Source organism: Sceloporus occidentalis, unplaced genomic scaffold (assembly GCF_023333645.1).
Source record: "Sceloporus occidentalis isolate IW3139 unplaced genomic scaffold, rSceOcc1.0.p SCAF_51, whole genome shotgun sequence".
Taxonomy (NCBI): domain Eukaryota; kingdom Metazoa; phylum Chordata; class Lepidosauria; order Squamata; family Phrynosomatidae; genus Sceloporus; species Sceloporus occidentalis.
The window spans coordinates 4,099,953-4,114,429 of record NW_028317031.1 but is presented as its reverse complement, the minus strand read 5'-3'; the positions used below and the strand labels follow the sequence as shown (position 1 = coordinate 4,114,429).

General features: G+C 40.1%; 1 protein-coding gene across 1 annotated transcript in view; it reads left to right on the top strand.

Annotated features, from left to right (window-relative positions):
* The window catches only part of LOC149288494 (oxysterol-binding protein-related protein 9), a 36,691-nt gene extending 22,427 nt beyond the window's left edge, over positions 1 to 14,264 (top strand). The window contains exons 8-24 of the mRNA XM_089491706.1: positions 619 to 669; positions 3,527 to 3,565; positions 5,083 to 5,176; positions 5,323 to 5,418; positions 6,595 to 6,754; positions 8,279 to 8,391; positions 8,938 to 9,053; positions 9,636 to 9,721; positions 9,939 to 10,113; positions 10,209 to 10,293; positions 11,096 to 11,206; positions 11,615 to 11,678; positions 12,107 to 12,247; positions 12,471 to 12,549; positions 12,879 to 12,970; positions 13,288 to 13,423; positions 14,190 to 14,264. Coding sequence (XP_089347832.1) covers positions 619 to 669; positions 3,527 to 3,565; positions 5,083 to 5,176; positions 5,323 to 5,418; positions 6,595 to 6,754; positions 8,279 to 8,391; positions 8,938 to 9,053; positions 9,636 to 9,721; positions 9,939 to 10,113; positions 10,209 to 10,293; positions 11,096 to 11,206; positions 11,615 to 11,678; positions 12,107 to 12,247; positions 12,471 to 12,549; positions 12,879 to 12,970; positions 13,288 to 13,423; positions 14,190 to 14,264 — 1,713 coding nt within the window. The remainder of the gene's footprint in view (positions 1 to 618; positions 670 to 3,526; positions 3,566 to 5,082; positions 5,177 to 5,322; positions 5,419 to 6,594; positions 6,755 to 8,278; positions 8,392 to 8,937; positions 9,054 to 9,635; positions 9,722 to 9,938; positions 10,114 to 10,208; positions 10,294 to 11,095; positions 11,207 to 11,614; positions 11,679 to 12,106; positions 12,248 to 12,470; positions 12,550 to 12,878; positions 12,971 to 13,287; positions 13,424 to 14,189) is intronic.
* Positions 14,265 to 14,477: the final 213 nt, after the last annotated feature.

Here is a 14,477-nt window from a genome sequence, read left to right as displayed (position 1 = left end):
TATACTGTGTGCCTATTACCCACAGCCTCTCAAGTGGCACGTGTCTCTCGAGTCACCCCACGCAGTGGCACGTGTCTCTCGAGTCACCCCACGCAGTGGCACGTGTCTCTCGAGTCACCCCACGCAGTGGCACGTGTCTCTCGAGTCACCCCACGCAGTGGCACGTGTCTCTCGAGTCACCCCACGCAGTGGCACGTGTCTCTCGAGTCACCCCACGCAGTGGCACGTGTCTCTCGAGTCACCCCACGCAGTGGCACGTGTCTCTCGAGTCACCCCACGCAGTGGCACGTGTCTCTCGAGTAACCCCACGCAGTGGCACGTGTCCTTCTGAGGTGGAGTTCTCGGATATGATGTCATATCCTGGCACTCGGAAGAGGACAGTGTAAGTTAGTCATGGAGGCAGCTGGTGAGCTGACCCGGGCCAGCCCTGACGCTTAATATAAATGTCCACTCTTCATAGTGAAAGTTTTGAGCTAAAATGCTTCTACCTGCAAACTCCTAGTTTAGTGAATAAGCCCTTGGTAGTTACAGACGATGGCCAACGACGGGCACACTAGTGATAAGAGTTAAGGAATCATTGCTATATTTTGCTTTGTAACGTTACTGTCTGTTTTCTAGAGCATGGTAGAATCAATCAAACACTGCATAGTGTTGCTGCAAATTGCAAAGGTAAGTCACCTGTAAACGTGTTCTCTGTTTTGTGATATGTTCGGGACGCACAGCAGTCCCCTTTTTGTGGCAAAATGCTTCCTCTGTTAGAAATCTCAGCAATTGTTAGAAAAGGTGAAAAGCCCCAGCAGGAGATGTTAAGAGGATTCATTAGCTCCGTGTGAGTCGCTTCACATGCACCTCCAGTTTTAAAGGATGCTGATCTGTAAAGTTATTGGATGAATCTGCAGCAGATCCTCAAGTTAGAGATGTGAAGAGGACACTTTAGAATCTTTTTTAATATTTTTACAGATACTTAAAAAAAACCTCTTGTAAAAGTTAGGTTTAGAAATAATTGAGAATGGGGCATGACCTCTTTAAAATGTCTGTATGTCATGTATGACACATGTAGATTTAGAACATTGATTAGAATTGCGTTGGAACGAGTTACTGGTACCTACCGTTTTAAAGGGTAAAACCAGCTCATGTTTCACATATTGGCCAATTTGTTGATAAGTCTGTTAACAATGATCACTGGTATTGGTCATATTGATATTTGATATATATTAATATCGTGTGCGTGCTCCAATTGGCTGTATGCAGTTCACTGGTATATATGCTTTATATATATAATGCTGTTCTAATCGGGATGCATTATAGGTAAACATTCATTGATTATTAGGTTTTAAAGGGTTCAATATGTTGGCTGATCTTTCTAGGCCCTGTAATGATAAACATAGTGTCCATAAACACACAGAAACATTGTAGCAACCCAAGACCCGGAATGGTGAGGATGAAATATTTTCCGGTATTTTGAAACACTTCATACACAGAGGCTCTTGTTTCTAAGACCGCTTTTATGTTGCAGCTACCTGGCACTTTCATTCACCGATTAGATCTCCTTGCGATGTCTTTCCTCCCTGCCGTTTACAGCGGTGACTCTCTGTATATCGCTGCAATTTGCAAGCAATGGAAATAGCCGTGTTATTAAACCGAGAACTCCATGCCAAGAACTCATTTATCAAGAACGCGGATGCTGATATAAGCTGGCACCTGTCTCTGAAGGAAAAAAAATCCTCCACTAATTAACTTTGCTTTCTCGACATAATTAGGATTCCATGATATTTCATTCCTGACGCTCAGTGAAAGTGTTTTGCTTCAGTACCGTTAGAGATTTTTATGCTGCTTATAACCTCCGGGTAACATTGAGAATTATTTCTACCATTGTTTTTTTAATATTGGGTCCTCATCACATATTGTGTTCTCGGTATTCCTCACCGAGTGGTAACCTCTGACTAACGAAGTCTGTGCTGGTTTATTAGCATTGCCATAAAGAATCGACAAAGGAAGTTTATTGCAACAAAAGGAAACCAACACAGTGTAACACTTTATCAAAGTCATATTTTTACAATTTATGATTGTTGAGCCATATGCAAACACTTATGTGTGTTCCTTTTTTTGCTTTCAGAATTGCGTAAGATGGTTTTCTGTGGAAATGTCACAATTTCCACTTAGTATTAAGAACCACACAACCCCCCCACCATTACCCGGGAAAATAGTAACGTGTTACCTCTGGGCCTGCCAGCTCTTCAGTGCCGGGACATCTGTTCTCTGTCCGTTATTGAGACGGCTGTCTTTTCTTTCCTCATCACAGATGCCATTAAAAAGTGCAATCAAATGATCCGCAGCTTACATTTCACTGATTTACTGACAACATTTTATCTATAATCTGTGAAATAAACATGCAGAGCTGGACTAATTTTATGCAGCTAGAAGAGGGAAAACGGATTATATATATATATATATATATATATATATATATATATATATATATATATATATATATATCTAATCAATCAATCAATCACAAGACAGAACCGGGTATAGAACCCAAAGCACTGGCTTTAAGACACCATGTACTGTGAATACTGTGTAGTGCAATGACTCCAACTGGTATAAAACGATATAGAAGCAGACCCAGAGTAACGTCCGCTTACGCTCCACTCTGTCAGACCTGCAGCTGCTTCTAGGGGCATCCATAGCAGAGAAGAAAGGGGGAAGAGATGTCGCTCTGAAATAATATTTAAGACCAGGCTTCATTGTTCTCATTGCGTTTTATTCATAGAGCGCCAGCCGATTCCATGCTAGGAGTCGCGTGTGAGGCCTTCATGCACTCTACACGCATGAAACGAGGTTCACTTATTTATATTATTGGTGTGACTGAGAGGGACTACGCTTTCCTCCTCGGGGAGCTTGTGCTAATCTGCCAGCCCCGGATGCAGTGACATGTTGCCCGCAGCAGACAAGGTGCATAAACCACACGTGTTCCATAATTTCTTCTCCCTCAATACTTATTCGAAGAGAAACCTTTATCCAATGCGAATTGTACATGAATTCGGGAACCTACATTCACGGGAAATATTGATCGTTCTGATTGGGAAGGTTGTCAAATAATGATTGTTTTGGATATTGTACAATGATGGTAGGGTCTTTTGGAGGGTTTTTGAAATCTTTTTAACATGACCTTTCTTCCTCTCTTGTTATGTCTGGTTTATCACCATATTGAGTAAACTTTAAATACTTAATTCTCTGCTTAATAGGCAGACCAGTGCTTTTTTATAATCTTATATGAAATTATAATATCAATAAATGTATAAACCATGCATTTTCAGATTATTGTACTGTTCGTCAGAGAGGTGCCGTTAAGGCGTAGAGCACTATTTAGTAGACAGAGTCCTGGGTGGAGTGCTTCTCTCTCGATTGCTGTGTTCGTTTTTTAGCCTTTACAGTATCTGTATCGGCTGCAGCTGCCGACTTTTCTTCCTGGCTCCCCAGGTTCTTGCTGCATGTTCATCTTCTTAACGTTTGTTTTCTTAAGGATCAGACTAACGAGGACAAGCACGCAGATGGACTGATAGTAAGTTTCCTCCTAATGTTTTACTCCTTCTTTGTTCCTGCAGAACGTTAGCGTGAACCCACCTGAACTCCGAATCATACTGATCTTCTTCCCCCTCCTACTGATTTAGACCCCTTCACCTTTTCTGCCTTTTCAGACCTCCTATCTCTCCAAAATCACACAGGGGGAGCCACACATTGTTCATGGCTAGTAAGGGCACGTCTGCCAGATTTGTGGTATTTACCTAATTCACTTATTTGCATTAGGAAACAAAACAATGGAGTAAGAGCACCCTCTACCATTTCTAAGGGTTTATCGGAACGTCCTATGACACATAAGTAATGGGAATGACACACAAGTAAAGGGAATAAGTGCATATGTAAGCAATATGCGTATGTTGCCTGATGGCTCATTTACCAAGCAGGGGGAGCCCCACTGACCGGAAAGCATACAGAAGGAGCCCAGTTTCTACTCTGCTGAGTGCTGACCGTTGATCCCTTAATGACAGACGGCATTGCTGCAGTGGACCAGTATACAGTTATAGACTTTCAGGTTTTCTCATTTGAAATTCTGTTCTGTGAAACTTTTATATTTAATACATCCATACAACGACTTTCACTTCCTTCTTCCTGTACCATTTCAATCAAATGACGTTGTGATCAGTGCCTGGGTTATATGTGAATACAGTGCTCTAGTGCATAGTCACAGGGCATGATGCTGTACTTATGCATAGTATATTATGGTGGGTGTAAGTTGTATATTAATGTGAAATAGAGCACATTTTATTAAGTGTTATTACTTTGGACAGTCCACCCAATTTATTATTTTTGGAAAAATGAAGCCTTTTTCTATATCAAACTTCTGAAGACCATCTGACAGTATTCGTCCGGTCTTTCTCTGAAATAGGTTGCATAGAGCGTAGATACGCTCGGTCTCCTGTTTTACAGGCTTTCGATACATCCAATACTTGATATCATGCAGCAGCCCTGAAAACACATTAGGCATCTACTCACTAAACCGAGGCAGGGTGAAGGAGCTTCGCTTAATTTAAGACATACCTTCATTTTATTAAATTAACTGTTCGGGCATTAGGGAGATTAAACTTGTTTCTAATCACTGGAGCCAGAGCAAGAACTTGCCAGACTTCTCCCTATGATCATAACCCCGACTGGTCCTGAATTTCTCTTTACCTGGATTATTGGGTGACTTTTACTACTAAACAGTCAAGAGTGTCCATTTTAAATGAAATATAGAAAGTTATGCCAATCTGTTTTCTACACAATTAAAAAGTTATATTGGTCTCTATATAATGTATGTATTGGTAATCCTTCTTGTGCTTGTATTTAATATCCACAGCAAGCTCGTAGAACACCCAGTAGGCCACGTGTTAGATGTGCTCTGTGGTGATTGACTTTTGCCCGTGGTAAATCTTCTTGTTGTATAGGTGGAAGACCCCATGGAGTTTGATGAAGCAGATCCTAATGAAGTTTAGTGCTCACCTCCAACAACTTACAATTTGTTTTTTGTCCCTTATTCAGAGCACCATAAATCCAGTTGACTCCATCTTCCAGCCCAGACCTTTGGAGCCCACCTTGATATCTGCAATGCCAACACAAACCGTTCCAATGCCAGGTAAATAAAATACAATTTTAAAATGCTTAGGTGTAAAAAAAAAAAAAAAAAACTTTTGAGATGTGTCCTGGAGCCAATAATAATAATAATGTGTTTATATTGTTCAGTTTTGAGTTGCTTCTGCTAATGACGTATTTTGTTTTCAGAATCAGGTAAAGGTGAGCAGCGTCCTTCCTCCCTAGCTGTTGGACCTGTAGTGACCACCCTAGGAACTCACCAGACCCCAACTCCCAACAGTACAGGTGCAGCCATTGACTTTGTGTGAACAAATAAAATGGATCCCAATATATCGGAGATCACTCCATTTGTTTAACCAGATGCTGGTTCTCCCATCTCTGTGGAAGCAGCATTTAGTAGATGTTAAAGCCTATTCTCGCCCATTGATTGAGGGGTTTGCTCAGTTATAATGGCAGCCGCTACTAGACTGAGCCACCAGCTATAGAAAACTGAGCTTGTAGCTCTTGTCAGGTTCATAAATAAAATGGCACAAAATAAGCAGTTTAATTATAAGACCTTCTTGTTCGTTATTATTTATATAGCGCTAACAATTTACGCAGCGCTTTCTAAAGTACATATATTCAAAGGGAATTATGAATCAAATACATCATGTAAAGAGGCTCCAGCTCCAAGTTAACAATATAACGTTTTCATGCACAGTTCGGTTTTCAGTACTTGATATCTAACGAAGGAGACAATGAGAAGGATTTCTGTTGAAATTTATTTGAATTGTTTTTAGAATGTAACCTGAGCTTCTTGATCTTTTTACATTCACCTCCCTAGTATTTGTTTTTAGTATGAACTATTAAAAGTTCAGTTTAATTGTGACTAAAGATCTGTTTCTGGTCTTCAGTCCATATTTTTTCTTGTTTAATGTGCTCTTCTCTATACGGAATGCTTTATTACAGTAAAGGGAAGAGTTCTGCAGAGCCGCTTGCTGGCCAGAGTCGGCATTATCACAGCTTTGCTCCATACTATACGAATGGTTTAGGAATAGTGCCCTCTGAAGGTGGTAAAGAAGAATAGTTCCACAAGCAATGTCACTGCACCACTATGAATTAGTAGCCCTTTCAGGCCTATCCATAAGTTCGGAGGAAAAAGATTTTCCCGAAAGGCTTCTGGTGCCATGCTTTTTCTTTTAGTTTTGTGTGAATTAAAAACATTGTGTCCTTGTCCTTTGTCATGTAAAATATGTAGCCTCAATAGATTTACCTAGTTCTCTACATGTGCGTGCCAAAAAGGTAAAGCTCTTTACAATGACTTCCATTGGGCCATTCCAGCGTTGTGCTTACAGTGCAGGTACTCCTGGAATGGACTGCATTTTTACCCTGTTCAGGATTTCAGTAGGCCATGTGCGGTTGCATTTATTTCTGGCTGTTTGCCCAGACATTATCCGACCAAAGTGCTTTGTGTCGTTACAGGAAGCGGTCAGTCGGTCCCCAGCAGCAGCCTGACCTCCCCCAGTCACATTAACCTGTCGCCGAACACAGTCCCAGATTTCTCCTACTCCAGCAGTGAAGACGAATTTTACGATGCAGATGAATTTTATCAGAGCAGCTCCTCTCCAAAACGCTGCATGGAGTAAGTGCCGGTCTTATGCTTGTTCTGTGGCCAAAGACACACAAATGAGTTAATGTTTTCGGTACTCTAGATCACGCACATAGGCGGTGCCATGAATTTACAAGTAATAAAGCCGTGTAAACAAAAATGTTGCTTGCATTTAGCAGGTAGTGCACAGGAGCGAACTAAATATTGCATATTGATTGTGAAATGAGAATAAATGTTGCATGATATTTAAACCCAATTACCCCTCCGCGATGTGGGTAGAAGGCTCAGCAATGCTGCATTATTTATGTAGAAGTCAGAAGTGGCGTTTTAAGGTGTAAAAACTAACTCAGCCGCAGCTCAGTGGGCTTCCGATGCAGCTCTGCCAGACATGGTTGACTTTTGTAGTTTTTTTCACTAGTTATTCAAATGTGAGCCAGATATCTTGGGGTCATTATAGTTACAAAAACCACAGTGGGGTTTGTTGTGGTGTTTACCGACATTTTAATAAAGCAAATTGCAAAGATTAGACGGTCTGATGCGTTCAGACATACCGCCGCTCCTACCCACGCCAGGATGAGTGAGCTTCTACCCGTTGCAGGTTACCCATGTGAAATTCATGTATCTAAATACATATAATGAAGAGCCATAGTAAATTTCTCCTGCAGAAAGGACCCAGATGGCCCTGTATAATGTTTAGTTGAATGATGACAGCTGATGGGGTTGGCTCTTTGTAAGCATGCATAATTTTCGCTGCGTGACCTCTACTTCAATTCAGTAGTAGCATCAAACTAAATCTATATCAGCTTTGATGTAAGGACCTAGAGGAATGACATTTATAAACAAACCTACTTTTGAGGCTTTAAATATCACGTCTTAATCAATATGTCCATCCATGTCAGACACAGTGAGGTTGGCAGGAAAGTTTCATCTTACGGACTTAATTTTACGTTAAGAAGGGTTAGCCCCAATTACATTCTTCTCCAACCATAGCTATGGTGACCCTGGGTATTTAGGCGAGATTCCTTGAAAGTCATGCCGTATGCTGGGGCAGCTCAGCCCATCGTGCCGAGACATTTGCCAGCACAGTGAATTCAAGGAGTTGAAGCCACAATTTTGTATTTTGTATCCTTCGTTAGTTTCTATGAGAGCATCTGGAGTCGCAATAGTTTTGTTGGTTAAGGAAAAAAGGACAGTCTTTACAGCAATTCAGCCAAAACATACGTTCAATTAACAAACAAAATTCCGTTTTAAGATGTGGGAATGGGTGTGTTGTGGTTGGTATCGGTGTTATCAGCGGAGCAGACGGGTCTGAGTAATCTTCCTGTTTCCTGAACATCCATAGACCGGTTTGCAGAATGTGCCTGACTCCAAGCGTTTTCTGTAGCTTCTATGGTTGTTGTGCCGTTTAGTCTTTACTTGTCTTGTTAATGATGAAATCTTTATGCACACAACATTGTCCTTAAGTATAGATTTTCTTTTCGTATTGAACAACGTGGAGCTCTTGCCTGCGTGAGCCCCACATGGAGTTACTTGATTTGCTTTTTGTATATTGCATAGCTCGTCGGAGTCTGCAGCAGCCATGACCCGTAGCAGCACGGGCACCGGTTTAAAGAGACCAGACACTACGGAATCGCTGAACTCCTCAATGTCCAATGGAACTAACGATGCAGGTAGGTCCTGGTGAACCCACCGCCTACGGCTCAAATAGAATATTTTAAACAGCGTTGGTGAACTGCTATACAAGATCAGAAGCATATTTAACTTTTGTTTTGTTTTTATTGTGTTCAGGTATTATTGCATTGGTACTTCGATATTCATGTTTGGGTTTCTTCTGTTCCTGCAAATACACACTCCAGTTGCTATTTAAAAAATGGTTATCTTAAGCATAACTATTGGGGATTTCATCATGTGATGTGGCTATTTATTCCTTAGCACTACGTTAAACACAGTATGCCCCTTATTCTTTTCTTCACTTGATCTGTTAAGCTTGCAGGCGTTTGCACGCTGTGTCAGCAGCTTATAGTTTATGGCCTGTGAAAGTTTTGCTCTGATATTGGAACATTATCAGTAATGTGGCCATCATCAATATCCTAAACAATATGCATTTGGTTTTTGTATTATGTTTAATGATTTTTAACTGTTACTTTGAGTTAGAAGTCAACTCCTTGTAGAGACATCACAATAAGAAAGTGTGCTTGTTTTCCTTTCTCCGGTAGATCAGTTTGATACTCATGAAGACCATGATGATGGAGATGGGGAGTCTGTGGAGGAGCATAAAAGCGTCATCATGCATCTCCTCTCTCAGGTTCGGCTGGGAATGGATCTCACAAAGGTAAGGCAAGCAAAAATATATTTGTCTTTATTATCTCTTTCACATTATATTTTGTCCTGTTTCTTATGTATATGGAATGGTACCTTCCCTTAATCCAGCAGGTGGGGATATACATATTGTAAGCAAGGAGATGCCAGTTTTATTTTCTTCCTGTTTCCTTGCTGCTCTAAGGTACTATTGCACATGTTCTGCTGAATAACACTTTTATGACTAAATATAAACAATGGAGGCAGCATTCCTTTTATTGTCTATCTCTGACCATTAATTATGTACTTACCAGGAAATGCTTAATTGTAGCCATTAGTTGTGCAAAAAAGGCAATGATAGACTAAAAGTCTTTGTTACCGTAGATTGTTTTCTTAAAGGCTTCCACTGCTGTCTGCATTGAACAGCACCTTTGACTTTATTTAGATTTCCCTGCTCGGTGCATGCAGGACTTTTACAAGAGATATAAAACGCCAGAACATTTGGATCTGCAAACCATTTTTTTTTTGGTAATTGTGTGTGGAATTTTTATATATGGGGTGTATATTTTTTTATACATACATATGTATTGGCTTCTGTTTTTACATCTGCATTTAGGTTGTGCTTCCCACCTTTATTCTTGAAAGAAGATCTCTTCTGGAAATGTATGCCGACTTCTTTGCACATCCAGACTTATTTGTAAGGTATGAACTGTGTGATTCATATTAATGGGGAACTAAAAGCAAACAAACCTACAGTACATACTTATACATATGTGACCATATACAAAAGGAATATAAATCGTTCGTAACGGCTGTGTTCTTTCAAATAAGTCACCATGTTTTGTGTTGGCACCGAGATGCACATAAACCTATATTCTGCTCATATATTTATATTGGGAATAAATTTTAATTTCTATAGCATTGGTGAACAGAAGGATCCCAAAGACCGCATGGTCCATGTGGTTAAATGGTACCTGTCTGCCTTTCACGCGGGCAGAAAAGGATCTGTTGCTAAAAAGCCGTACAACCCCATCCTTGGAGAAGTGTTTCAGTGTCACTGGGATTTGCCAGGACATGAAAATGATGAAACTCCTGTGAGTATCCTTATTGTGCCACGTTCCAAGTGTTCCCTGGCCAGATTATCTTATCACGTTTTGTGCATATGAAAAATATTTCACTTGCTTTTCAGGAGCCCGTATCTGAAGGACCTGTACCTTGGGCTTCCAAAAACAACGTTACCTTTGTGTCTGAGCAGGTGTCTCATCACCCACCAAGTAAGTGTTTGGAGTTTTGTATTTTTTCTTTTATTATTAGAAAAATAGAAATGTGTTACACATGTTTGGGTTCCAAGAATAACAGAGTAAAATACTGTGCCAACAATAGATGCTGAAAAAAGATGCTCCCACTTTAATGGATGGAATGGTTGAGCCGAAGGGCTCTGGTGGTTTCATATGATCGGGTGTGTGAGGAACCCTAGATTGGAAAGCTTGTCACATTGTTTTATTGTTGGGGTGAATGCCGTACAGCCATGTCTGTGCTCTGCCAAGGGGGACAGGTTCCTTATAGTCATTGTGTGATTCTGTTGTATTCCACAACTGCTTATGGGTTATTAACAGAACATCAGGGCTGGTTGTGCTGATGAATTCATACACCACTTTATTTTGCATCATGATAATTGTCTCTACATGCCTTCTCCTTGTCAGCTAGAAGTATTATTGCAGCGGCCTTTCTTCTTAAAGTGCATTCTTTATGACTGGATGCGTTATTTTTTTTGCTGACCAGTCTTTGAAAAACTAGTTTAAAAAAAATTGCGTTGCAGAGTCCGTTTTGAATTTTTTTCCCCAAATGGACGTAGTTGTAGGCTTGGGGTCCTTTTGTTGTTTCAGCATTACTCATAGCAAAGCAGTGATACGGTTAATTTGGTGTCGGTAATTACTGAGTTTCTTTAATTTTATATAAACAGTATAACCTACTTTTTGTTATGTGGCAAATATTTGCTTACAGAACGGTGTTTTAGAGCTCTTGCTTTGTAACCAGTCTTCTACTTACATTTGTTTTTCTTTTTTTTTGTTACAGTTTCAGCCTTTTATGCAGAATGCTACAATAAGAGGATCCAGTTCAATGCTCATATCTGGACAAAGTCAAAATTTTTGGGGATGTCAATCGGCGTCCATAATATTGGGCAAGGTAAAGGGTTTACCCGTGTGGGTGCAGTAAGGTGACGCTGCAATAGGTTTTAGAGGCGGCTCCTGCAATACTGCAATAAAGTCTCACACATTGATGGGTGTACAGTAATTTTTAAGTATATTTTCCCTTTAGATTTGTGGATATACACATCTAGCGAAATCGATGTATTTAACCAGGCCGGTTTTCAGCTAGTAACCACTGTGTAATTGGCAAACAACGCAGTAGAAGTCCGTATATGTGAAATACTGCAGTCTTCACCCACATGCTTATTTAACATAATTTTCTCCTGCGTGGTCAGCAAATCAATGATCACTGGAAATAAAGCCATGTGTATTGTCTGCATTACATCTAGTAAGAGGTGGCTTTTTTTTTTTTCTTATCGTGCACCTCATCTGCATCTTGTTACAGGTTGCGTGTCATGTTTGGACTATGATGAACACTACATTTTAACCTTCCCCAACGGATATGGGAGGTGAGTTACACATTTTTATTGTGTTAACAAACTAGAGGCTCAGCATAGTAACATAGCAGTTCAGGTTGAAGAAAGATCTGGCCTTTATTGCCCTTACTGTAAAGAATCCTTTCCTTTGTTGTGTAGGAAATCTTCGCTCTTCCGGTCTCAGTGGATGACCTTTTGTTCTTTGTACATTTCTGAACATATTACGTTCCAGTATTTGTTTTTCTTCCCATATCTATTTGGAATTATCAGAAGCTATCCTGTTTGCTGTTCACCAACACGGAAAACTGAGCAAGGAAGCAATAAATGCAAAATGTGTCTGAAAACCCATAATTATGATAATTAATCAGAAAACATTGATACCGTTCTGCTCTGTGTTTTTTATATAAGATCTGCCTTACTGATCAGACCCCCAAAGTAATGTTTTTCTTTTTGTAATTCAGATCCATCCTGACTGTGCCTTGGGTGGAACTTGGCGGTGAATGCACCATTAACTGTTCCAAAACGGGCTACAGCGCCACCATCACGTTCCACACCAAGCCTTTCTACGGCGGGAAGAAGCACAGAGTAACAGCAGAAATCTAGTGAGTTTCACATATAATCACAAATATACTTGGGACTCCTTAAACGAGGTGTTGGCTGCCATCAAAGATAATGCACACTTCTATAGTATAATGGGGAGAGGGGAGATGTGTTGGATTTTCTTAGGGGGAATTTCTTGACGTTCATTCCGCAGGCATTCAGTTTTATGTAAAGATTGGGCTTCTAAGTATAAATTGGTAAATCATTTTCTTCTGTTTCATGCAGTTCTCCAAATGACAAGAAATCTTTCTGCTCGGTAGAAGGAGAGTGGAACGGCGTCATGTATGCAAAGTATTTAAATGGGGTAATGGATCATTAATTACTTAATATAACAATACTAAGTGCAGGCATAGTGGCAGCGGAAAGGCTGCATTGCGCTGCCTCATTTATAGATTGATGTTAACCTCTACTTGCCCAAGGGCCAAGAAAATCTTCCCAGCCACATTATCTATACTTTAGTGTTTTATTTCCCAGAAAGCACAATATATGAATAACAACATTTTGATGAACATATTAGTGTCAGGAAGATGACTAATTTGATCTTAACAGCAAAATGAATTTTAGTTCTTGTTCCTTACTTGGCATGCTTTGTTCTTTTATTCTTTATTGAATTTTCATATATGATTCACACAGGAGAATGCAGTTTTTATAGATACCAAGAAGATGCCTATAGTGAAGAAAAAGGTCAGGAAGTTGGAAGATCAGGTGGATTATGAATCTCGAAGGTAAGGTTGCTGTTTCTATTTGTTATAACAGAACCCGGATCTCCACAGGGTCAATACTGTCTGCTCTAATGAGTTGAGGAACCAGGCCTGGGTATCACACAGTTCTTTAGACATGTATAGCATCATGGGGCTTGAGGTTGCACAGCACAAGTGTCTCGCGATAGCAGAAAGTAGAAACTAATCCTAAAGGCACAGAAATACTTTGATGAATGCTACGTTATCATGCCACATATAAACACATTTGTTGCGGTTTTATACCGATTCTTCCACTTTGATATTTTTGTATAGAAATCATGATATTTTATTGCATTCACTAGGTTGTGGAAAGATGTCACGTGCAATTTAAAAATCCGAGATATTGATGCAGCAACAGAAGCAAAGCATCGCTTGGAAGAAAGACAGCGGGCCGAGGCGCGGGAGCGCAAAGAGAAGGAGATTCAGTGGGAAACGAGGGTAAGGGGAGGGCCGGGACGCCATACAATCTCATCATCCACACATCTGCCCAAGCGTTCTGATATTTACCCCCTAAGGACAACGGGTTGTCCTTAAACCCATTAATGACAATGCATTTTGTACGGGCCTTATCATGAAGGGGTTAAAGTTCCCAAAGCATTGCTGAGAAATCCATGCAGACAATTCAATGTTATGAGATATATCTAGATGATCAGAAAATGCTCATATTTAACATGCCTTTGCCAATTCCTAACAGGTAACCCAGAGTTTTTAACTACTAAATGCAGATTCTCGAACCACGAAAAAAACTCCATATAAAGTGGGATGATGTCTTTTGTATGAGACGATAACTGGTCACTGCATTAAAATTGGTTATCTTGTGAGCAGAGCACATCTACTCTATGCAAACGCTGATATATAATAATATAATATGGTACTTCATCTACGTGTTTCCATATAGTTCTACTTTAAAGGCAAAAGTAAATTGATAAACCTTAATGGTAAAGTGTCTTAATTATATGTCCTAAATATCATAATATAAAAATTATAAAGAATCAACTCTAAAATCACTTGTTCTACTAAATCTGTTTTATGTTTTCAAAAAAATATATATTAAAAAAAGAAAACTATGTTTTATAATGTGATGTCCATGCAGTTCTAGATTTCAATGTAGTAGAAGCCTTTACTGAGCAATCTGCTGGAAAGTGCAGTTTTTGCCTCGATTTTTTGTACCTGTCTTACTCTGCCCCATCTGTTTCGTCTGTAGCTGTTCCATGAAGATGGTGAGTGCTGGGTGTACGACGAGCCTTTGCTGAAACGACAACCTTCCCTCAAATATTAAGGAGCATTGTAAGTAAATAGTTCTTGTCCAATGCCAAGAAATGAAGGGATCGGCGAGGCACCAGATGAACAGATCCTCCCTGTGGTGCTGAGAGCCCCCTTTACACTGCAGCGGTTCCTAACTCAGGGATACTGGACTTCTACAGATGGACAATTCAAACAGGGCTCTGTTCCTGTATCACACCATATGCTTTAATAGCCCTATCCATCCCCT